Below are 26,437 nucleotides of genomic sequence, written 5' to 3'. Positions count from 1 at the left end.
AGACTAGAGACTGCAGATATGAGCGTCCTGAGAAAGATTAGAGGTGTGAACAGATGGCATCAATGGCAATATCATATTAAAAACAGGGGTATTAGAAAAAAACATTGTTAGCATTCAGGAATGTGTTAGCAGATCTAATATCAGGTGGTATGGTCACTTAAATAGAATGGGAGAGGAAAGATTAGCAAAACAAGTGTTCTCTGCCAGGTTGGCAGGAAAAAGATCCAGAGGAAGACCAAGATATAGGTGGATTGATATGGTAAAAAGTTCCTTAGAAGATAGAAATATAAGATCTGTAATGTCGGAGCCTTGACAGGTAATAGTTTGATTTGGAGGAAAATTGTAGATATGAAGTTAGTAATGATGTAAATTTTTCATGTAGTACTATCATATCCTGTACACTCCTTAGGATAAATGTCAGGAATTTGATAAGGCCTTGATGAGATCTCACTTGGACTATTGTGCACAGGTTAGGGATCTCCTGGTTTCCGTTGTGATTCTGATATATTGAAGAGAGAGTACAAAGAAGAGTGTTAAAAATGATATCAGGATTGTGGAATACAGATTATGAAGACAATTGAGAATTTGTATACTGCTGACACTAGCAAACAGGAGAAAAAGGGATGACATGATTGGAACTTACAAACTTCTGAAAAGGTCATACAGGATTTCAGTTGGTGTATTTTTCATTTTATGGAGGGTGGGGAAAGGACAAGAGGGCATCCTTGGACGCTGAGAATGAAGGCTTCTAAGAAGGGGGTGAGGGCTAGATTTTTCTCTCGGAGATTGGAATGGATTGTCATTGGATGTTGTGAGTGAAGTGGTGTGAATGAATTCAAGATTAGGTATGATAGCTGGTGTGTGTAGTATGTGGCCAGAAACTCTGAGTCTCTGACCTCCTGGAGGTCTGCCTTAATAATAAATACAAGAATGTATAAGAGATTTCAAATAAGATGTGATCATTTTGATGGAAGATTTTTCACTTGGCTATGCTACCAATTATATATTTGACGCCTTTTGGCAAGTGGTATATGGAAATATGACTTCTCCATTACTTCCACCTTAGTATCACGACCTCTGGGTTTGGCTCCCACTGATGAGACCTCAATAAAGGTCAAAACCGGTCTGGGTAGTAACCCTTCACTTAATGCATAACATTATACATATCCACAAGGAAGTGTGCTTAAATAATCAAATATTACGGGAAATTGAACTTTATCACTTCATATTAAAATATATATATTTAGTTAATAAACATGATGCAGATAATATCACAAGCACAGTTCACCTGTAATTTTTCTTTTCTTTTTTGACTACCTGATGATACAACCTCCAACACAGTTAACTCTGGATTGCTCTCCCACCAGCAGACTGGAGATTTGAATCCCTGTGAGCATAAATGTTTGTGAATGCCTGCAGATGATAAATGAATTTCATCACTCAGTATTAGATCACTACACTGATTACTTGAACCTTGAAGTGTCTTTAAAAAATCCCATTTTTCTCTAGAGCAGAGTATTCAGATTATCTAATCCTTAGCCAACAAAGTATAATTCATTATAGGCTTATAAACCTTTAGTGGTTTAGGATACCTATTTTTTAAAAAAAAATAATAAATAATTATTATATGTCTCACAAGCATCTTCAAACCTAGCTTGCAGTCCAGTGTTAATTTTTTAGAGATTCTATTGTATATATCTTCCCCTAACTTTTCCAGGTTCTTTCCCCAGGTCCATGTATTTGATGAATACATGGGCCTGGGAAAACAGAAGTCCAAGGCCAAACCAGGAAAACGACCATACCATGACACTGACACTCACATGAAAACTAAGTTTTCTTTTTATATATTTTATTTACAAAGTGTGTGTGTGGATATATATATATACACATACACTGCTTGGAAAGAAGCTAAAGACACCATAGGGTGAGGAACAAACAGACATGGTGCCCACCTTAATAAGATGTAGACCTCCTTTTGCTGCGATGATACAACATTAGCAAATCAATAGTAATTAATGGGAATTTTGGACCTGTAAGCATGTAATGAGGTCCTGGACTGTTGTGGGGTAGATGTCCCTTGACCTCACCTTATTCTCCAGTTCATTCCGCAGATGCTTCAATGAGTTGAGATCAGGGCTTTATAGAAGGTATTCAAGTGTAGTGATGTTCATGTCCACAAACCATGCAGTTACAGCAGCAGCCTTGACACGGTGCATTGTCTTATTGAAAGAGAGGCAATGCTCATTTCCATAGAAATGCCACAATGTAGGGAGCATTACATTATCCAAAATGTTCAGATACCTCTTGGAGGTCACTGTTCATGGCACTGCTAACAGAGGTCCAAGGCCAAACCAGGAAATGACCGAACCATCACACCGCCATCTCCAAATTTCATAGTTGGCATTATGCACTCTGGTAAGAGACGTTCACCAGGCATCCAGCACACCCATCCAATCTTCCATGTCTCACTGTACATGCTCTTTGCACCACTGAAGATGATGCTGCATTTTGGTTTGGGTAATGTGGGGCTGGCATATTGCAGTCTTACCATAGAAACCTTTTGTTGTGAGCTTTGGTTCTGAATGTTTTTGTGCAGATTCATGTTGCAGTCAATGCCCAGAACTCTGCATTCAATGTGTCAGACGATGAATGCTGATTTTTACATATTATCATTCATAGCACCCTACAGTCATGTTCAGTGAGTATGGTGGGTCCTCCACTGTGGGTAGCACTTGCAGTTGACTTGGGATGGCCCAGATTTGTCTAGAGTTTGCAAATATACCTGCAATATTTCATCCTATCACAATACCTCTTTCAAACTCTGTCAGTTCCCTTCTCGCAACCATTTCACCCAGGCACTGACTTGGGAATATCATATTTTTCCAATTTATACTGGACAAACATGTGACTCATTACGTGGTGCGATGCACCTTGCCCATAGGGGTGTCTGTTCACTTCTTTATGTTGTGTGTGTATATATATATACACACAACATAAAATAAATTTGTATTATAACAATAGTGATTCTCCCTCTCTCTCTCTCACACACATACGCATTCATAACCTTAAAATATTGGATCATCTGACACATTAAATACAAGATATTTTCAAAGGCAGAAGTTGCCATATCTTAGTCAGAGACTCAGACATTCACATAAAACTTTGCAAATATTCCTCTGCAAAATCAGAACACAAGTTTCTCATTAATCCATTCTTATGTTCATTAAGGAAAACAGTAGCAACAAATTTTCTTGCACAGAATCACACAAGGAAATCACACCTTATACCTTCGTATTCAACTACATGCTATTCAGTTTTGAAGCAGAAAACAACATATATGGATCATACCAGCATTTTTACCTGACCACTGTCAGATCCACACAAAGAAAAAATAGCTTTTCATCTAATCTTCACTCAAAATACCAAAAATTACAATAGTAAAGATATATAAACATCTCAGTAACTTGAACTCCACAAAATACAGCCATTCATTCTTTATATTTTTCCTTGTTTCTTAAAGGGAATTATTTCTAACTCTCCCTTATGTACTTCTATCTATTCCCTTTTTTCTCTCTCTCTCTCTCTCTCTCTCTCTCCAGGCACACACACACACATGTTCAACAGCTATGCTATTTTCATATCAAACCTGAGTATACCCTGTATTCCCTAAATCATGACGGCATGAAATGACATCAGGACAACCACAAATAGCGAGAGAAGCATTTTCAATAAGGCAAAGTGGATACATTTATTTGCGGTGTGATTAAGTTTCTTTTCCATTTATACTCGAGGTGATTTCATTGCACTCAGAACGTCTGCAGGCATTTTAATTCCAATGATGTATGTATATCTTGCATGCAGATGCTTTATGCTGCTAAATAATAAGCTGTTTCCACCGATGATATAGCACTGAGGCACAGTTAGGATTAATGCATTGTTGCTCACTACTAGTAGTAAAACTACAACCACTGCTGCTATATTCTTCTTACAGTAGAATGTCATTTTAACAAATTTTTATCAACATAAGGATATTTTATACATCTTATTTCATTTTCAATCATCTAAACTAATATTTTCCATAAATAAAATCATGTTAAGATATTTAAATATCTTAACACCAGTTTGTTGTTTATCATCATCATTAAATTCCTGACATGTACCCTCAAGGGGTGTACAGGATATGATAATACTACATGAAAAAAATTACATCGTTACTAACTTCCTATCTACAATTTTCCTCCAAATCAGTCTGTTACTTGTCAAGACTCCAACATTATCAGATTTTATATTTTTATCGTCTAAGGCACTTTGTACTGTATCAATCCACCTATATCTTGGTCTTCCTCTGGATCGTTTTGCTGCCAACCTAGCAGAGAACACTTTTTTGTTAATCTTTTTTGCCCATTCTGTTTAAGTGACCATACCACCTGAGATTAGCTCTGCTAAAGCATTCCTGGATGCTGACAAGGTCAAGTTCTTTCCTAATATCCTCGTTCTTAATATGATATTGCATTGATGCCACCTGTTCACACCTCTAATCTTTCTCAGGATTCTCATATCTGCTGTCTCTAGTCTTTGGTCAAGTGTTTTACTTCTGACCCAGCTCTCATATCCATAAGTTAAAATTGGTTTGAACACTGTCTTGTATACAGCTAATTTAGTGTTCCAACTAATTTCTCTCTTATTCCATATGAATTTATTCAATTGACTTCCCACCATACCAGCTTTGCTGATTCTGTTGTCTATTTCTATATTTAATTTACCATCTTCACTAAAAATCGTGCCTAAGTAGCTGAAATGTTTTACTTGTTCCACAGGTTCTCCATTCACAACACAGTTGACATTTTTGTTTCAGTCATCCCTATTATGTCAATCTGGTACTTATCTAATTCCTCAGCTAGTTCCATTTCTTTGCCATTCAGACTTCTTATGTTGATAGTACCGATCTTTAACTCTGATGTTGAGTTGGAGTGTGTTTTCAAATTTGTTCCAGTAGCTGACTTTTCGCTGTTCGCCCTGGTTCCCTGGCGTAAACAACGGGGGGCCTTGTTTAACCGGGTGATGCCCCAGCCGGCATGAAATTTTGTCATGTTGTACCATCATTTTTTATTTTGGTTTAACCAATAGGAATACAATTTGGTCGGCTAAATCCCAAATTGCCAGCCCATCCTCGTTCGTTCAGTATCCAAGTAGATGTCCAACAGGGTGCACCACGAGAAGGTGAGGATTGGACATTAGGTCAGAAGCCCTGGTCGATTCTCCGCATTCCTTTAAAGGCTATGTGGAGGTCTCCTCTCAGTTATACAGCTTTGACCCTTAAGCACCCCTTAATTTTATTAAACTTTAAATACCTTTTCTAAAGCTTCAAAAAAATACCTCCACTTGTACCTTAGTAGAACCTTCTGTGGGACCATAGGCACAAATAAGTCTCATTGTCCAATTCCCCATGTTGTCATGGGGAACTGGACAAAGCACCCATAGATTGTTATCTGATTTGAGGTTAGTAAGGAAACTTTTTGTTTAATAGAAGGTGTTCAAAAATATACAAAAACATTTAATTAAGTGGAATTTAGACCTGCAATCTCAGTCATGAATGATATAATATTTTCTTTATTTAACAACAGGCAGGAATAATGACTACTCTGAATGCTCGGGTATCAATTTTAGCAGCAGCCAATCCAGCATATGGACGTTATAATCCAAAGAAGTCAGTAGAGCAAAATATCCAGTTACCTGCAGCTCTTTTATCTAGGTTTGATTTGTTATGGCTTATTCAAGATCGCCCTGATCGTGATAATGATTTGAGGTTAGTAAGGAAACTTTTTGTTTAATAGAAGGTGTTCTACATTCATTTCTGTCTTATAATTAAGTATAAGGTCCTGTTATCAAATTTCTATTAATCATGTTACTTTTTATAATTATTATTAAAAACTATTAAAGCTAGCTTTCCTTCTCTGCTCTAGGAATCCATTTCTTCACCTCTCTGTACCAGGTGTTTATAAGTTTCTTTGTTCTTGCAACTTATATGGTCACTCTGGAAGATCCTCTGCCACAACTGTGTCAGTCAGGTCCAGCTGACCATGCCTTGGATACCTTACACAGGATCAGATGGAATAAAATTACCCGTGCTTATCACAGTAAATACAAACTTAAAAGAATTTAGAATCAGTAGCAGATTTAAAACAATAGCCTAATCTGAATATTGTTGTTAGACTTCCCAAGATTTTGGAAGCTTTAATTCTTAGGCCTCCCACCCAGCAGCTAAGGCAACCCAAAACACCCATAGATACCCCTTCGTGGGACTTTTGACTTTTGATAATCTAATTTCTTTTGCTTATTGTTTTATGTATATTATTACAATTTCAGTATTATATTCCTGAAGATGTCTTTGCGACAGACGAAATATCAAAACAATTAAATCTGCTGTTTATTTAATTATCTTTGTGCTGTAATCATTCCATTAAATTTTATTATGAGTTATTCAACTGGCTTCTCACCATAGTAGCATTATTACTTTTATTCTGTTTTCATGTTTACTTTGCTGTCACTAAATTGTTAAAACATAACCCATTTTCATAATTTGTTGCTGATTTTCATACCAAATTTGTCACATTATTTAATTTGACTAAAGACTTGAAGAATCTGTATTGTATTGTTCAAGAGGCTGTGCAGTGTTTTACTTTACACTATCTACATAAAATAAAGAACTGAGTTTAATATTTTATTTAAATATCAGGTTGAATAATCTTTCCTAGAGTATCCATAGCTAAGTTGGTAACAGTGGCACCCTTTTGTTGGAAAAATCCTGTCTAGGAAAACAATAAAAAAAACCTTGATAAAGGCTTTACAACTGAAGGTAAATTAACTGATCTTTAGGACTTGAAAATTTGTGCTATCTTGTTAGGCATATTTCTCTAGTGAGGTTTCACCTTCAATGGAGTATTACATTTGACTAATATATCATGTTCAATCTTGGATCCAGTCAATTTATAAACTTTTGTTAACATATGGCTTATTTTTATTCTGTCTTCCAATGTTGAAAGAGATATATTAATTACTTATAATGTATCATGTTTATCATTCTATTGGACATGATTTTCAGTTCTAATGTTTATAGTATGGGTGCTAACAGACAAAGCTGTATAACTGGGAGGAGATCTCCACATAGTCTTTTAAGGAAGGCAGAGAACCTGCTGGAGCTTCTGAACTAATTTCCAATCCTCAACTTCTTGTGGTGAATCCTGTTAGTATCTACCTAGATACTAAATTAATGGACTGATAATTTGGGATTTAGCCAGACCAAATTGTATCCTTATTGGCTTAAACCACAATGTAAAATAATGGTACAATTTCATGCTAGCTGGGGCTCGCTCAGTTAAACAAGGCCATGTGGTTTTTGTCAGTGAACCAGAGCAAATATCTCAAAGTCAGAATTGGGAGAAATCCCACAACACATCCCAGCTCATTATCAGCAGCATTCAAGATTGGTACTATCAATGTAAGAGGCATCGATGGAAAAAGAGATGGAACTAGCTGAAGAATGAGATAAGTACCAGATTGACATAATAGGCATGACCAAAACAAAGAAAACAAAAACAGGTGAGATCTTTTTCAGCAACATATACAAAATGTTATATTCAGGCAATAACAATCAGAGAAAAGGAGTTACTATAGTATTCAACACTAAATATGAAGATAACCTTCTTGAATGATAGACAATATCAAGTAGAGTGATGTGAGCACTTATTTGTGTATATAGTCCCACAGACTATATACACAAGGTTATACTAAGGAAGAAATGGAGGAATTTTTTAAGGCATTAGAGAAGGAGCTGACACAATGAAAAAGGAAAAGTTGGTCCTTGTTGGAGATCTAAACAGCAGAGTAGGAAATGATTACCAGGCCTATAGAAATGTTTGGGGAAAAGTTGGAGAAAACAGCAAAGCTAATAATAATGGTAAATACGTGCTACATTTTTGTTCAGGACATGAACTAGTTATTACTAACACCATGTTCCAATATAAAAATGTTCACAAATTCATATAGAGAGTGCATACAAGAAATAAGAAAAGTCTCATTGACTATGCTATTATTGATAGCGATGTTTTCCCACTCATTCAGGATGCTAGAGTATATGGATATAAGAGTATACAGAGGATTTGAAATAGGAAGCGATCACTGTTTAGTTTTAATTAGGATAAAATTGGACTGCATATTGAAAAGAAGAGTGTGTAAGAAAGTTCTTTTTAGAACTTTCTTACACACTCTTCTTTTCAAAGTTGAGCAGCCTTCATAAGTAAACTACAAACTCAAATACAATGTTATTCAAAAAAAAAAAAAAAAATGAAATAGATCAACCCAAGAACCAAACTTTGGAGATTTGATGGAAAACTCTGAAGAAAACATTGATTGATGATTCAGCCAGAAGCATATGGTGAGGTTGTGCAATGATAGTCAAATCAGAATGATGTACTTACAAATTTAAAGAGGCAGTCAAGGAAAAGAAGAAAGCATATCGAAAGAAAAACATAAGAATGTGAAGCGCTGTGTAAAACTAGTAGACAAAAGTCATGGAAAAACTTTGGTAAGAACAACATAGAAAATAAATATCAGAAAGATGGCAAAATATTCTGTTGGCTATTGAAAATGCTTAGAAATGAAGGAAAGAATACTGTAAAAGGAATCAGAAATAATAAAGGTAACATGAAAACTAAAGATAAGCTAGATGTCTGAAGTGATTACTTTGAAAGATTGCTATGTGAAACAAGCAGTGAGAACATGGTGGTAGAAAACATCCACAGGAATGTTTGAAGTAGAAAAAGCTATCAAAAACCTGAAATATGGAAAGGCAGCTTTAGTAGATGAAATTTGATTAGAAATGCTCAAATATGGAGGTATAATAGTTTTGCGGTGGCTGCACTGCATAATTCAGTGGATCGAATTCTGGATGATTGGAGCAGAGATCTTATAGTACTCATCTATAAAAAGGGAAACAATGTGAGAATTATAAAAGAATTTCCCTACTGAGTGTTTCTGGTAAGATTTATGCATGTATAATGGAGAAATTGTGGAGGGGAACAAGCTGGATTCAGTCAAAATTTAAAAAATAGAAAAGGAAAAAAAATCCTTAGCCTGCCCATGGTAACAAATACACAATAGATTTGTAAATAACCTTTCGTGAATAGGAGCAACATAAGAGGTTGTCAGGATCAGATTTTCGCTTTAAGACAAATGGTTGAGAAAATGTGGGAGTGTAACAGAGATATGTATTTAAGTTTCATAGATTTAAACAGGCATATGATAAGTTGCTAAGAGAAAAGCTCTTCAAAACACAATTATATGGGGTAAATGGGACATTATATTGAGTAATGCATAGTCTCTATATGAGCTGTAAGATGGATTTTGTTAAATCAGATATTCAACAAGGATGCAAAGGTGATATTATGAAGGAAAGTGGTATTAGGTCTGATATCAAAATTGGTGATATTAGTCTTAGCTCTTTACTCAGATGATGTTATACTTCTTAATAAATCCGGTACAAGTCTGCAAGATTCCCTGGCCAAATTGAGTAACTGTCGTAATAAATTTGGTATGAAAATCAGTAATAAAAGAACAAAGATAATAAAGATTGAATATATCAACTGTATTCTGAATGGAGAACAAGTAAAACATTTCAGATATTTTAGGCACTTTTTTTTTTGCAAAGATAGTAAATTAAATATGGAAATAGACAACAGAGTTAGTAAAGCTGGCATGGTAAGAAGTCAGCTGAATTTATATGGAATAAGAAGAAAGAAATTAGTCAAAACATTAAATTAGCTGTATACTAGACAATGTTCAAAATCTAATTTTAACTAAAGGATCAAAGACTAGAGGTTACAGATATGAGTGTTCTAAGAAAGATTAGTAAAATAAACAGCATGGATCACAATATCATATTAAAAATGAGGATATTAGGAAGAAACTTCATATTGTTATCATTCAGGAATGTGTGAGCAGAGCTAATCTCAGGGGTGGTATAGTCACTCAAATAGAATGAGAGAGAAATGGATTAGCAAAACAAGTGTTCTTTGCCAAGTTGAAAAGAAAAAGGACCCAGAGGAAGACCAAGGTGTAGGTCAGGGGTGTCCAACCTATGGCGCACTGAACCCCAGAGAAAAATTTTAAAAAATTTTGTATATGATTTATATATATATAAACACAAAATTTACCTACCACTGAATTCTAGAGTGCGCACTTATTATACTTGTTTGATCTTGAAGCAGCAGGCACCAGCAAATGCTGAAATGCGTCACCAGTTACTCAATCAGTTTACAGCTGACTCTTGTGTCATAACGTTCGATGAACTTCTCATTCGATGTGAGTGAACAATTCTGTGTTTTTGAACTTATGTTTTTATTAACAGTTCTTTAAGTTTAAGATAAGATTTCTGTTTTCATGAAGGCTTAATATAGTTCTGTAAATTTAAAAATAAATTGTTTCATTTTGAACGCGTATGTCAAGTTCTTGCCCGCTCCCCTAATTTGCTGATTACTGACACCTGCAATTATTCGGTGTATTTGCATGTGTGTGTTTTTATGTTTTTTATACAATATCTTTCCTTTTTATTTATGTATAGTAGGTTTATTCCTAGAGAAAAAGATATCCTTGAAGTATGGAGTAATTACTTAGAAAATTTGCTAAATGAAACAAGCAGTGCTGCAGCAGTGATAAAAAAAAAAAAACACTGACCAGGCATGCAGTCAGGAATACATATCCATACTTGAAGTAGAAAAAGCCATCAAAGGCTTGAAATGTGGAAACGCAGCAGGAGTAGATGATATTCGACCAGAAATGCTGAAGTATGGTGGTATAAGAGTCTTACAGTGGCTGCACTGCATAGTTCAGAAAGCCTGGACAGAGGGACGAATTCCCGATGATTGGAGTAGAGCTCTCATAGTACCCATATATAAAAAGGGAAATAAAACTGAATGTGAGAATTACAGAGGTATATCCCTACCGAGTGTTCCTGGTAAGATATATGCAAGTATACTTGAGAAATGGTTAAGAAGAATTGTGGAAGAAAAACTTGGTGAAGAACAAGCTGGATTCAGGTCAAATAGAGGCTGTCAGGATCAGATCTTCACTTTACGACAAATAGTGGAGAAATCATGGGAATATAACAAAGATCTGTATTTAAGTTTTGTCGATTTGGAAAAAGCATATGACAAGGTGCCAAGAGAAAAGCTATTCGAAATGCTACAGTTATATGGTGTCAATGGGGCATTATATCAAGCAATACTTAGTCTTTATTTGAGTTGAAGTCAGCAGTTAGAATTGAAGGAAGTACAGGAAGATGGTTTAATGTTAAATCTGGTGTGAGACAAGGATGTACATTATCCATTCTGTTATTCATTATCTATATGGATCACATTATGAAGGAAAGTGGTATTAAACATGATATCAAAATCGGAGACGTTAATGTCAGCTCTTTGCTTTATGCGGACGATGTTATACTTCTAAATAAATCCGCTACAAGATTCTCTGACTAAATTGAATAACTGTTGTAATAGATATGGTATGAAGGTCAGCAATAAAATGACAAAGACAATGAAAATAGGGGTGCTTAAGGGTCAAAGCTGTATAACTGAGAGGAGACCTCCACATAGCCTTTAAAGGAATACAGAGAACCGACCGGGGCTTCTGACCTAATGTCCAATCCTCAACTTCTCGTGGTGCACCCTGTTGGGTATCTACTTTGATACTGAACGAATGAGGATGGGCTGGCAATTTGGGATTTAGCCGACCAAATTGTATTCTTATTGGTTAAACCAAAATAAAAAATGATGGTACAACATGACAAAATTTCATGCCGGCTGGGGCGTCGCCCGGTTAAACAAGGCCCCCGTTGTTTTCACCAGGGAACCAGGGCGAACAGCGAAAAGTCAGCTACTGGAACAAATCTGAAAACAAACCCCAACTCAACATCACCAGGGTTAAATATCGGTACTATCAATGTAAGAAGCCTGAATGGCAAAGAAATGGAGCTAGCTGAGGAATTAGATAAGTACCACATCGACATAATAGGGGTGACTGAAACAAAAAAGACCAAAACTGGTGAGATCTTCCTGAGCAATAAATACAAAATGTTATATTCAGGCAATGATAATCAAGGAAAAGGAGTAGCCATAGTATTCAACACAAAATACGAGGCTAATCTTCTTGAATGGTAGTCAGTCTCAAGTAGAGTAATGTGGGCAAAGATGAGAATGGGGAACTGGACAATGAGACTTATTTGTGCCTATGGTCCCACAGAAGGTTCTACTAAGGTAGAAGTGCAGGAATTTTTTTACGCTTTAGAAAAAGCAACTGACACAATGAAAAAGGAAAAGTTGGTCCTTGTTGGGGATCTAAATAGCAGAGTAGGAAATGATTGTGAGACATACAAAAATATTTTGGGAAAATTTGGAGAAAAGGGCAAAGCTAATAATAATGGCAAATATCTGTTGGATTTCTGCTCAGGACATGGACTGGTTATTACTAACACCATGTTCCAACATAAAAATGTGCACAAATTCACATGGAGAGAAGAGGCTAGGAATAAGAAAAGTCTCATTGACTATGTTATTGTTGATAGTGATGTTTTCTCCCTGGTGCAAGACACCAGAGTGTACAGAGGATTTGAAATTGGAAGTGATCACTATTTAGTCTTGAGCAGGATAAAATTGAATTTCATATTGAAAAGAATAACATGTAAGAAAGTTTTAAAGCGATTAAAAGTTGAGCAGCTCTCAGATGTGAACTGTAGACTAAATTACAGAAAGATTATTGAAAAGAAAATGAAAGAGTTTGAGAACAGGAATCAAACCTTGGAGATTCAGTGGCAAACTCTGAAGAAAACATTGATTGATTCTGCCAGAGAGGCATGGGGTGAGGTTGTGTGCAAGGATAAAAAAATCAGAACTCCCTGGTGGACACAGGAAGTTAAAGAGGCAGTGAAGGAAAAGAAGAAAGCATATCAAAAGTTCCTGGCAAATAAGTCAGCTTTTACTCTTACATAATACAGAGACAAATGTAAGAAAGCTAAACAGTGTGTAAAACTAGCTAAACAAAAGTCATGGGAGGACTTTGGCAAGAATATAGAAAATAAATATCAAGAAGGTTGCAAAATATTCTGGAGGTTGTTGAAGAAGCTTAGGAATGGAGGAAAGAGTGCTGTAAAAGGAGTTAGAGATGATAAAGGTGACATGAAAACAGGAGAAAAAGATATCCTTGAAGTATGGAGTAATTACTTTGAAAAACTGCTAAATGAAACAAGCAGTGATAACAGCACAGTGATAAAAAACACTGACCAGGCATGCAGTCGGGATTACATATCCATACTTGAAGTAGAAAAAGCCATCAAAGGCTTGAAATGTGGAAAGGCAGCAGGAGTAGATGATATTCGACCAGAAATGCTGAAGTATGGTGGTATAAGAGTCTTACAGTGGCTGCACTGCATAGTTCAGAAAGCATGGACAGAGGGACGAATTCCCGATGATTGGAGTAGAGCTCTCATAGTACCCATATATAAAAAGGGAAATAAAACTGAATGTGAGAATTACAGAGGTATTTCCCTACTGAGTGTTCCTGGCAAGATCTATGCAAGTATACTTGAGAAACGGTTGAGAAGAATTGTGGAAGAAAAGCTTGGTGAAGAACAAGCTGGATTCAGGCCAAATAGAGGCTGTCGGGATCAGATCTTCACTTTACAACAAATAGTCGAGAAAGCATGGGAATATAACAAAGATCTGTATTTAAGTTTTGTCGATTTGGAAAAGGCATATGACAAGGTGCCAAGAGAGAAGCTATTCAATACGCTGCAGTTATATGGTGTCAATGGGGCATTATATCAAGCAATACTTAGTCTTTATTTGAGTTGTAAGTCAGCAGTTAGAATTGAAGGAATTACAGGAAGATGGTTTAATGTTAAATCTGGTGTGAGACAAGGATGTACATTATCCCCTGTTATTCATTATCTATATGGATCACATTATGAAGGAAAGTGGTATTAAACCTGATATCAAAATTGGAGATGTTAATGTCAGCTCTTTGCTTTATGCGGATGATGTTATACTTCTAAATAAATCCGCTACAAGTCTGCAAGATTCTCTGACTAAATTGAATAGCTGTTGTAATAGAAATGGTATGAGGGTCAGCAATAAAAAGACAAAGACAATGAAAATAGGCAGAATCATTGAAAATGTCAACTGTGTTGTGAATGTAGAACCTGTGGAACAAGTAAAACATTTCAGCTACTTAGGCACGATTTTTACTGAAGATGGTAAATTAAATATAGAAATAGACAACAGAATCAGCAAAGCTGGTATGGTGGGAAGTCAACTGAATAAATTCATATGGAATAAGAGAGAAATTAGTCGGAACACTAAATTAGCTGTATACAAGACAGTGTTCAAACCAGTTTTAACTTATTGTTCTGAGAGCTGGGTCAGAAGTAAAACACTTGACCAAAGACCAGATATGAGAGTCCTGAGAAAGATTAGAGGCGTGAACAGATGGCATCAATGGCAATATCATATTAAAAACGAGGATATTAGGAAAGAACTTGACATTGTCAGCATCCAGGAATGCTTTAGCAGAGCTAATCTCAGGTGGTATGGTCACTTAAATAGAATGGGAGAGGAAAGATTAGCAAAACAAGTGTTCTCTGCCAGTTTGGCAGGAAAACGACCCAGAGGAAGACCAAGATATAGGTGGATTGATACGGTACAAAGTGCCTTAGACGATAGAAATATAAGATCTGATAATGTTGGAGTCTTGACAAGTAACAGACTGATTTGGGGGAAAATTGTAGATAGGAAGTTAGTAATGATGTAATTTTTTCATGTAGTACTGTCATATCCTGTACACCACTTGAGGGTAAATGGCAGGAATTTGATGATGATGACAATGAAAATAGGCAGAATCATTGAAAATGTCAACTGTGTTGTGAATGGAGAACCTGTGGAACAAATAAAACATTTCAGCTACTTAGGCATGATTTTTTGTGAAGATGGTAAAATAAATATGGAAATAGACAACAGAATAAAGAAAGCTGGTATGGTAGAAAGTCAATTGAATAAATTCAAATGGAATAAGAGAAATTAGTCGTAACACTAAATTAGCTGTATACAAGAAAGTGTTCAAACCAGTTTTAACTTATGGATCTGAGAGCTGGGTCAGAAGTGAAACACTTGACCAAAGACTAGGGACCACAGATATGAGAGTCCTGAGAAAGATTGGAGGCATGAATAGATGGCATCAATGGCAATATCATATAAAAAACGAGGATATTAGGAAAGAATTTGGCATTGTCGGCAACCAGGAATGCATTAACAGAGCTAATCTCAGGTGGTATGATCACTTATACAGAATGGGGGAAAGATTAACAAAACGAGTGTTCTCTGCCAGGTTGGCAGGAAAACGACCCATAGGAAGACCAAGATATAGGTGGATTGAAATGGTACAATGTGCCTTAGATGATAGAAAATATAAGATCTGATAATGATAATATTGGAGTCTTGAGAAGTAACAGACTGATTTGGAGTAAAATTGTAGATAAGAAGTTAGTAATGATGTAATTTTTTCATGAAGTATTATGATATCCTGTACACCCCTTGAGGGTACATGTCAGGAATTTGATGATGATGGTTTATTCCTAAAATTTAACTGATCATCAGCAAAGCTTTCGTAATGAGGATGTTTGGGTTCTGTGTGTGATTGCCAGCTGATCGACTGTTTTATGGCAGGAAGCGATCTCGTATTTCATTAGACATAATATATTATGAGAGAGAGACAAAAACTCTATGAAGAAAAATACATATATGATTTTTAAACTTATAGAACTGTATTAGGCCCTAATGAAAACAGGAATCTTATCTTAAACTTGTAGAACTGTTTTTGAATGTTCATAATGTTTAAAACGATAAAATAATTTAAATAAATTATTTAATAATAAGCTTTACTTTTTGAAATAATTTTTTTTTTTTTACAGTCAATTACCCATTACTTTGCAAAAGAAAATGAGCAAAGAAAAGCAGAAGGTGATAGCAACCGCCAGTTTAATGAACTATGGGGAAATGAGTTCCCTCAGGAAAACCGTTGTGCATTGTGTGTGAAAGCACTCTCTCAGATAATAGAAGACATGATCTTAATAGACACTATAGAAAACATCAGGCTGAATTAGAAGAAAAACTGAAGTTAGTTCCTAAGTCTGAGTTGCAGAAAGAATATATGGTTAAGAAAAGGGAAGAAATAAAAAAGAAAAAAAATATATTTGTGAAATGAAGTTGTGAAAGTGTGGCAATGCTGGAGGCATCTTATGAAATTGTCTTTGTGTTGGCTAAAAAACGTAAGCCTTTCTCTGATGGAGAGGAAAACCATCAGAGAAAGGCTTGTGTTTTTTTTTAAAAAACACAAGCCAAAAAAAAAAAATTATTTCAAAAAGTAAAGCTCATCTTCAGGAAAACCGTTGTGCATTGTGTGTGAAAGCACTCTCTCAGATAATAGAAGACATGATCTTAGCAGACACTATAGAAAATATCAGGCTGAATTAAAAGAAAAACTGAAGTTAGTTCCTAAGTCTGAGTTGCGGAATGAATATATGGTTAAGAAAAAGGAAGAAATAAAAAAGAGACAAAATATATTTGTGAAACGAAGTTGTGAAAGTGTGGCAATGTTGGAGGCATCTTATGAAATTGTCTTTGTGTTGGCTAAAAAACACAAGCCTTTCTCTGATGGAGAGGAAGTTGTTAAGCCCTGTCTCGAAAAATTTGCTAAACGTCTTGGTGATAAGAATGTTGAAAGAAAAGTAAACCAAATTGCTCAGTCCAAGCAAACAATTACAAGATGCATCGAAGAACTTTCCCATGATGTTACTGAGCAATTGAAACACCATATTCATGCTTGTTCTTTTTTTTTTTCTTTAGCCTTGGACTAATCCGCTGACATATGTGATGTAGCCCAATTAAGCATTTTTATAAGAGGAAGTGATGGTAATTTTAACATCTTTGAAGAACTTATCAGTCTTGAGTCACTTCATGGAAAAACCTGAGGGTCGGACATATTTGACAAAGTAAAGTCATGTCTAGAAAATCAACAACTAGATTCTAGTAAGCTTATCAGTGTTTGCACTGATGGAGCACTGTCAATGGTAGGTATAGTTTGGTAAAGTGTGGAAAATGTCTAAATTTGAAGCATGTTATGATACCATGTTATGTTATTGCAATGTATTCACACACATTGTAAAGTGTGTGAATAAAATTAGAGCAAGAGGGTTTCAAACAGAAGAGAATTCAGAGAATATTGTGAACTGCTAGATATGGAATATGGTGATCTCATCCTTCATTGTGAGATGCGCTGGCTTTCTAAAGAACAAGTTCTCAGTAGATTTTGGAATCTGAAAGAAAGTGTTCGTAATTTTCTGGAAGAGAAGGATGAGCTGCATGAGGAAAAAGCTCTGTTGTGTGATGAGAAATGGCTATTTGATTTAGCATTTTTAGTTGATGTTACCAGCCACCTCAGTGATCTAAATTTGAAACTGTAGGGCAAGAACAAATTGTTTCCTAACTTAGTAAATGACATCAGTGCATTCAAAATGAAATTAAAACTGTTCATCTCTCAGTTAGAAAATGGGGATTTAAGTCAATTTCCACATTTAAAAGAACATAGTGAATCTCTTGAAGATAATGGCAACTTTACAGAATATATTGAGAAACTCAGATTATTGTAAGAGTCCTTTAACAGTCGTTTTAGCGATTTTGCCGAAGAAGAAGACCGCATACTTGCATTTATAAATCCCTTTTCACTTACTGAACAAAAAAATCTTGACAATGCCTACTAACATACAAATGGAACTTACTGATCTCAAAACCAATTCTTTATTGAAAATGAAATTTAATGAACTTCCATCACCCCCAGGTGCTTCTGATATAATTAATTTCTGGCGATCGTTGCCCTGTGAACATTTTCCAGAACTGAGAAAATCTACTCAGAGTTATATCTGTCATTTTGGAACTACATACAGATGCAGACAAGCATTTTCATCAATGAAAATGATTAAGAACAAACTACAGTCGCGACTGACTGATTCAAATTTGAAAAACTGTTCTTTAGCTGATTTAACTCCAAACATTACAAGCTTAGCAAAAGCAAAGCAATTTCAAAAGTCTCAATAAAATAATTAATGTTTATCTTGTCTTTATAGAAATCATTTTATGCATAACTATTAAATATATCCATATTACCATATTTTAAAAGGGCTGAAAAGTACCAGATCGACATAATAGGGGTGACTGAAACAAAAAAGACCAAAACTGGTGAGATCTTTCTGAGCCATAAATACAAAATGTTATATTCAGGCAATAACAATCAAGGAAAAGAAGGAGTAGCCATAGTATTCAACACAAAATACGAGGCTAATCTTCTTGAATGGCAGTCAGTCTCAAGTAGAGTAATGTGGGCAAATATGAGAATGGGGAACTGGACAATGAGACTTATTTGTGCCTATGGTCCCACAGAAGGTTCTACTAAGGTAGAAGTGGAGGAATTTTTTGAGGCTTTAGAAAAAGCAACTGACACAATGAAAAATGAAAAGTTGGTCCTTGTTGGGGATCTAAATAGTAGAGTAGGAAATGATTGTGAGACATACAAAAATATTTTGGGAAAATTTGGAGAAAAGAGCAAAGCTAATAATAATGGCAAATATCTGTTGGATTTCTGCTCAGGACATGGACTGGTTATTACTAACACCATGTTCCAACATAAAAATGTGCACAAATTCACATGGAGAGAAGAGGCTAGGAATAAGAAAAGTCTCATTGACTATGTTATTGTTGATAGTGATGTTTTCTCCCTGGTGCAGGACACCAGAGTGTACAGAGGATTTGAAATTGGAAGTGAACACTATTTAGTCTTGAGCAGGATAAAATTGAATTTCATATTGAAAAGAATAACATGTAAGAAAGTTTTAAAGCGAATAAAAGTTGAGCAGCTCTCAGATGTAAACTGTAGACTAAAATACAGAAATATTATTGAAAAGAAAATGAAAGAGTTTGAGAACAGGAATCAAACCTTGGAGATTCAGTGGCAAACTCTGAAGGAAACATTGATTGATTCTGCCAGAGAGGCATGTGGTGAGGTTGTGTGCAAAGATAAAAAAATCAGAACTCCCTGGTGGACACAGGAAGTTAAAGAGGCAGTGAAGGAAAAGAAGAAAGCATATCAAAAGTTCCTGGCAAATAAGTCAGCTTTTACTCTTACAGAATACAGAGACAATTGTAAGAAAGCTACACGCTGTGTAAAACTAGCTAAACAAAAGTCATGGGAGGACTTTGGCAAGAATATAGAAAATAAATATCAAGAAGGTGGCAAAATATTCTGGAGGTTGTTGAAGAAGCTAAGGAATGGAGGAAAGAATGCTGTAAAAGGAATTAGAGATGATAAAGGTGAAATGAAAACAGGAGAAAAAGATATCCTTGAAGTATGGAGTAATTACTTTGAAAAACTGCTAAATGAAACAAGCAGTGATGACAGCACAGTGATAAAAAAACACTGACCAGGCATGCAGTCAGGAATACATATCCATACTTGAAGTAGAAAAAGCCATCAAAGGCTTGAAATGTGGAAAGGCAGCAGGAGTAGATGATATTCGACCAGAAATGCTGAAGTATGGTGGTATAAGAGTCTTACAGTGGCTGCACTGCATAGTTCAGAAAGCCTGGACAGAGGGACGAATTCCCGATGATTGGAGTAGAGCTCTCATAGTACCCATATATAAAAAGGGAAATAAAACTGAATGTGAGAATTACAGAGGTATTTCCCTACTGAGTGTTCCTGGCAAGATCTATGCAAGTATACTTGAGAAACGGTTGAGAAGAATTGTGGAAGAAAAGCTTAGTGAAGAACAACCTGGATTCAGGCCAAATAGAGGCTGTCAGGATCAGATCTTCACTTTACGAGAAATAGTGGAGAAAGCATGGGAATATAACAAAGATCTGTATTTAAGTTTTGTCGACTTGGAAAAGGCATATGACAAGGCGCCAAGAGAGAAGCTATTCAATACGCTGCAGTTATATGGTGTCAATGGGGCATTATATCAAGCAATACTTAGTCTTTATTTGAGTTGTGAGTCAGCAGTTAGAATTGAAGGAAGTACAGGAAGATGGTTTAATGTTAAATCTGGTGTGAGACAAGGATGTACATTATCCCCTCTGTTATTCATTATCTATATGGATCACATTATGAAGGAAAGTGGTATTAAACATGATATCAAAATTGGAGATGTTAATGTCAGCTCTTTGCTTTATGCGGATGATGTTATACTTCTAAATAAATCCGCTACAAGTCTGCAAGATTCTCTGACTAAATTGAATAGCTGTTGTAATAGATATGGTATGAAGGTCAGCAATAAAAAGACAAAGACAATGAAAATAGGCAGAATCATTGAAAATGTCAACTGTGTTGTGAATGGAGAACCTGTGGAACAAGTAAAACATTTCAGCTACTTAGGCACAATTTTTACTGAAGATGGTAAACTAAATATAGAAATAGACAACAGAATCAGCAAAGCTGGTATCGTGGGAAGTCAATTGAATAAATTCATATGGAATAAGAAAGAAATTAGTCGGAACACTAAATTAGCTGTATACAAGACTGTGTTCAAACCAATTTTAACTTATGGATCTGAGAGCTGGGTCAGAAGTAAAACACTTGACCAAAGACTAGAGACCGCAGATATGAGAGTCCTGAGAAAGATTAGAGGTGTGAACAGATGGCATCAATGGCAATATCATATTAAAAATGAGGATATTAGGAAAGAACTTGACATTGTCAGCATTCAGGAATGCGTTAGCAGAGCTAATCTCAGATGGTATGGTCACTTAAATCGAATGGGAGAGGAAAGATTAGCAAAACAAGTGTTCTCTGCCATGTTGGCAGGAAAACGACCCAGAGGAAGACCAAGATATAGGTGGATTGATACGGTACAAAGTGCCTTAGACGATAGAAATATAAGATCTGATAATGTTGGAGTCTTGACAAGTAACAGACTGATTTGGAGGAAAATTGTAGATAGGAAGTTAGTAATGATGTAATTTTTTCATGTAGTACTGTCATATCCAGTACACCCCTTGAGGGTACATGGCAGGAATTTGATGATGATGATGATGATGAAAAGTGGTATAAGTTTGTATGGTGCATCTTAACTAATAAATGAAAAAATAGACACACCAACTATAAAAGGTTGGCCACCCCTGGTGTAGGTGGATTGACACAGTAAAAAGTCCCTTAGAAGACAAATTTAAGATCTGATAATGTTGGACTCTTGACTGATAACAAAATGACTTGGAGAATAATTGTTGATCAGATGTTAGTAATGGTTTGACTCTTTCACATAGCACTATCATAATATCCTGTACACCTGCTGATGGTGCATATTAGGAATTTTGATACTGTTTATAGTATGTCTTGAATGGCTCTTATATGATCAAAAGTCGTTTTCTTTTTGTACCATTATAAACAAATGCAGAGGGTAAAACATTCAAAATTATCCTAAATTTTAAGATAATTTTGAATTCTCAATAAAATAAAAGCTTTAGGTCTGCATATCTTAATTAAATTAAGAGATTTATTGAATTTGGATTGGCTCTAAAATAATGGACAGTGCCAGTGATGTCATATGACATGGCAGCAGCTCAGGAAACATCTGAAAAACATTTCAGAAACATTTTTAAAGTCAGTATAGAGATCTAGAGCCTGTGTAGCTAGTGGAAGTGGCATTTGTACTTCACAGTGCATAACTTCACAAAAGAAGACTTGGGTTGGGTTCAAATCTAGTCACCGACTAGAGGAACATTTTCTAAGCCTTTTTCGACCAGTTCCTGAGTTAGTCAATCTCTGGCACAGGCAAGCGGGTTTGTTCTCCTGGAAACTTGGGTTTTTCGTCCTATAAACTCAAGAAAATTGACCATTGAACCCACCATACTATTTTCAGACATTAAAAATATTGTGTTAGGGTTATGGATCACAAGATGGCGGCACTTGTTGGCCATCTCTTCACTGCATGTTGATCAAATTAGTGATAGCCTTGTGCCAGCTATCTCTGACTGATTGGCTACCAGTGGAGATTGAGCTGCCCACTCAATCTCCAAAAAGTTAGATAGGGCTACAACGGCCTTGCCTACTCTCTATATGGAAATAAAAAGCATTAGCTGATTTTTTTTTTGTGTGTGTGTGTGTGTGTGTGTGTGTGTAAAACTTGTGTATAAGTAAAACGAGTTATTTCAGTCTTAATTTCATTCATTCTGGAGAAATAAAAATTTCCCAAGTGATTACTTTGTCCAATTTCTGTTCATAATATATGGCTTTATTTAAAAATTGCATCAAAATTCAAATTATCTCTCTATCATGCTAGTATTTGCCAATGAAAATCTAAACTCACCATGAAGTGTAAACCCTTCTTCTCACATAAAATGGCATGTGAAGCATGTGTATCTTAGAGATTTTTGAACTGTTTTTATTTATTTATTTTATATCTGATCCACACATACAAGGTCACATGACTTATAGCACATTAGTGCTGGTATGGGCAAGAGGAATAGAAGAAAGGAGGAATCTGTTTGCATTTTGCTTGAACAGCTGAGGGTTGTAATCTTTGGGGAAGACAGAGTATGGGAGACTGTTCCAAAGTACAGAAGTAGATGGAATGAAAGAGGAGGTAGTGAAGTTGGTACAGTGAGTTTCAAAATAGAGTAAAAGGGTGTTGGTTAGCAGTGGCTCTTGTTTTAAGGAGTGGAGGAATAATAGTGGCCAATTCAGCAGAGCACTGTCCATGAAAGTATCTGTAGAAGAGGCACAAGGCAGAAATTGAACATCTGCGAGGGAAAGATTGAAGTGGGTATATGAGAGAGATCATTAATTAGCTGGATTGCCCTCTTCTGGACAGAATCAAGCAATCTTAGAGGGAATTTTGATGCACCATCCCAAATATCAGAGCAATATTCCGTGGCTAGGCAGATTTGGACTTTGTGTAGAGTTAGCAGCTGTGAAAGTGTGAAGTAGTGTCTTGTGTGAAAAAATTCACCAGCTAATTTGGTGGCTGCAGAAGCTATAGTTGAAATGTGGTTGAAGATTGGAGGTGTAGGTCAGTCCAAGAAGAGAAATCTGATCGTGCTTGGATATCTCCCCCTTACCTTATATTACTTAAGCTGGGGGGGGGGAGCTCTTTCTTGTGAGAGAATAGACAGGACTTAATTTTGGTAGCATTGAAGTTTACAAGGTTGTCCTTACCCCACTGAAATATAGCTAGGAGATCTAAGTTCAGGTCACTTGTTGTGGTAGATCTTGAGGATGGATTCTAATACTTGAGCACTACAAGATTTGGCGAATGAAAAGAAGCAATGGAGTGTATTGTCGTTAGCAAAGCAGTGGATAGGATTGGAAGTCTGGGAGAGTAGGTGATTTATATACGAGAGGAAGAGAGTGGGTGAAAGAATAGAACCTTGGGATACTCCTGTATTGGTGGGGAAGTTTGAGGAGAGTAAACTGTCCACTATGACGCATAGTGAGCAATCAGTGAGAAAGTTGGCGATTCAGTTGCAGAGTGAGGAAGGCAGACCATAGGATTGCAGTTTAAGTCGGCCCTGTGCCAAACCCAATTGAATGCCTTTGAAATGTCAAGGGCAACCACATGAGTTTCTCCAAATTTCTCCATTGCTTGAGTCCGGAGGTGAGTAATGAAAGCAAGATCAGTTGTAGATCGCAAGGGGCAAAATCCATACTGGTGGTCACTGGTTAGATAGCAAGTGTTCATTGGTAGTTCAAACAGGTTGGTTGACTTTTATCACCTTTCTTGGGATGGGATTGGATATTATGGAAGTATGAAGTCTTTATATATATGTGTGTGTATTGAGGAAGTAAAAGTTGATTTTTAAGTGTGGAAAGAATTATCACAGCAAAATATATATGTATAGAATCAAACTGCTTGGATTTCAGTACAGAAATTAACCACTTGCAGCTAAGAGACAAATATGCATATAAAATTTTTAGAATGGCATATGTATTTTTGTATGCGTGTTTTTTTTTTTTTTTTAAACAGATTAAATGACTATAAACTGAGATAAAAAAAAAGAAACACTTATTTTAATTTAAGTAAACTACACAACTAGTTTCGTCTTTTTAAAAGACTTCGGGGAACTACCAACAAACGTGAGAGAAAATCTATACATTAAAGTATTAACATTAATATGTTATTACATCTTCTAAGAAGATGAAACTAGTCGTGCAGTTTATTTAAATTAGCATTTCTATTTTTTATCTTTCAGCTTATAGTCATTTAATCTGTTTCAAAAATGTCTCTCAGCCAAGTAAATCAATTACACATACACACACACTGTATATATAATAAATTTGCATGTGGTTAAGAAAGAGGCAGTAGCTAGACTTTACTCCCTCAGAGCAGTAAGTTGAACAGAGAGGGTCTAGTGTGTGTGTGTGTGTGTGATGCAAGGTCTCACATAATAATGCAAGGCAGCACAACACAAGAGCACATTCACTTCATTGTTTATTAAAGAAATCAGATTTTTGGTTATTCTTAAATTGAAGACATGTCAAGAGTATCCATTTCAGAATCAATTAATAGGCTAAAGCAAAGATGAGAAAATGGTTCTGGAAACAACCTAAGAGTATACTGTATAGTGACTTTGGAAATTTTATTACTTAAAGAGAAAATCTATTGAAAGAGGGGGGGGGTGTAATGTTGTAAAATAGAGTATGAAAATAAACTAGTTGTTTTACTGACATCTCTTTTGGCTGGCTAGCTATCATAATGGTGGCATTATTTTTGGACCAACCTTCATATGACATCTGTAAATAGCAGTGGCTTTTCTCTTAATCATTGCACAACATTTAGTCTAGCTGGTAAAAGCATTATTATCTTAATAATGCACAACTAGTTTTGTCTTCTTAAAAGACTTCGGGGAACTACCAACAAACGTTGCGAGAGAAAATCTATACATTAAAGTATTAACATTAATATGTATATCACCAAGCATACACAGGAGAGCCTATGTAGCTCAGTAGAAGTGGCGTTTGCACTCTACAGCGCTTGACCACACGAAGAAAGGATTTGGTGGTTCAAATCTAGTCGCCGACTAGAGGAACTTTTTCTAAGCCTTTTTTCAGCCGGTTCCCGAGTTAGTCGATCTCTGGCGCGGGTTTTTTCTCCCGGAAACTTGGGTTTTTCGTCCCGTAAACTCAAGAAAATCGACCGTAGAATCCACACTATTTTCAGACATTAAAAATATTGTGTTAGGGTTAGAGATGGCGGCACTACCTTGCCGCCTTCTTCACTGCGTATCGATGAATCAGTGATAGCCTTGGGCCAGCCATCTCTCTGATTGGCTACCAGTGGAGATTGAACTGCCCACTCAGTCTCCAAAAAGTTAGATAGGGTAAACGGCCCCGCCTACTTCCTATACGGGAACAACATAGGCATTAGCTTAGCTGATTAGCCAAGCATGACATGCTCTGTATTGACAGCTTGCTGCACAACTGTCAAATCTAAATGATTAGACATTTAATTTAAAATTTCATAATAAAATAAATGAATAAAATATGTACTGCACATCATAAATTAAAAGGTGTGAGTTGGAGCATGTGATTTCCTGCAGAACATGACCAAAGCATGGGATTATACAGAACAGTAATTATTGATTTATTTAAAAAAAAAAAATTATACATGTATAATCTGCATAAGAAAAATATAAATATTATTGGTAGTATAATATATATATATATATATTTATTTATTTATTTTTATTATTTTTTTTTTTTAACAGATTAGCCCAGCACATCACTTATGTTCATCAGAACTGTGCTGAACCACCATCACAGATCAAACCTTTGGATATGAAGCTGATGAGACGATATATTTCTTTGTGCAAAAAAAAGAATCCTGTTGTGCCTGACAATCTTACAGATTACATAGTTGGAGCCTATGTGGAGATGCGTAAAGAAGCACGAAATAGTACAGACATGACTTTCACATCAGCTAGAAACCTTTTGGCTATATTGCGTTTAGCCACTGCTTTGGTAAGTATTTGAAATTACTGTAATTGTTGAATTTCATTGGAAGGTTTCAGAGGTTAGTAAAATTTGAGTACATAACTGTGTAAGTTATTTAATTTACCATATTCACTAAAAATTGTGCCTAAGTAGCTGAAAAGTAAAACAATTCAGCTACTTAGGCACAATTTTTAATGAAGATGGTAAATTAAATATGGAAATAGACAACAGAATCAACAAAGCTGGTATAGTAGGAAGTCAACTGAATATTGTGCCTAAGTAGCTGAAAAGTAAAACAATTCAGCTACTTAGGCACAATTTTTAATGAAGATGGTAAATTAAATATGGAATAAGAGAG

The 26,437-nt window shown here is 35.7% G+C and overlaps 1 protein-coding gene across 1 annotated transcript in view; it reads left to right on the top strand.

Moving 5' to 3' along the window:
• Mcm7 (minichromosome maintenance 7) overlaps positions 1-26,437 on the top strand; it is a 146,437-nt gene that overhangs the window by 98,441 nt on the left and 21,559 nt on the right. Inside the window, exons 12-13 of the mRNA XM_090413327.1 lie at positions 5,625-5,806; positions 25,854-26,106. Coding sequence (XP_090269453.1) covers positions 5,625-5,806; positions 25,854-26,106 — 435 coding nt within the window. The remainder of the gene's footprint in view (positions 1-5,624; positions 5,807-25,853; positions 26,107-26,437) is intronic.

The sequence above is a fragment of the Typopeltis vanoorti genome, chromosome 24 (genome assembly GCF_054136105.1).
Source record: "Typopeltis vanoorti isolate ZY-2024b chromosome 24, IOZ_Tvanoo_1.0, whole genome shotgun sequence".
NCBI lineage: Eukaryota > Metazoa > Arthropoda > Arachnida > Uropygi > Thelyphonidae > Typopeltis > Typopeltis vanoorti.
Note: the sequence above shows the minus strand (reverse complement) of the source record. Positions and strands in the feature narration are given on the sequence as shown.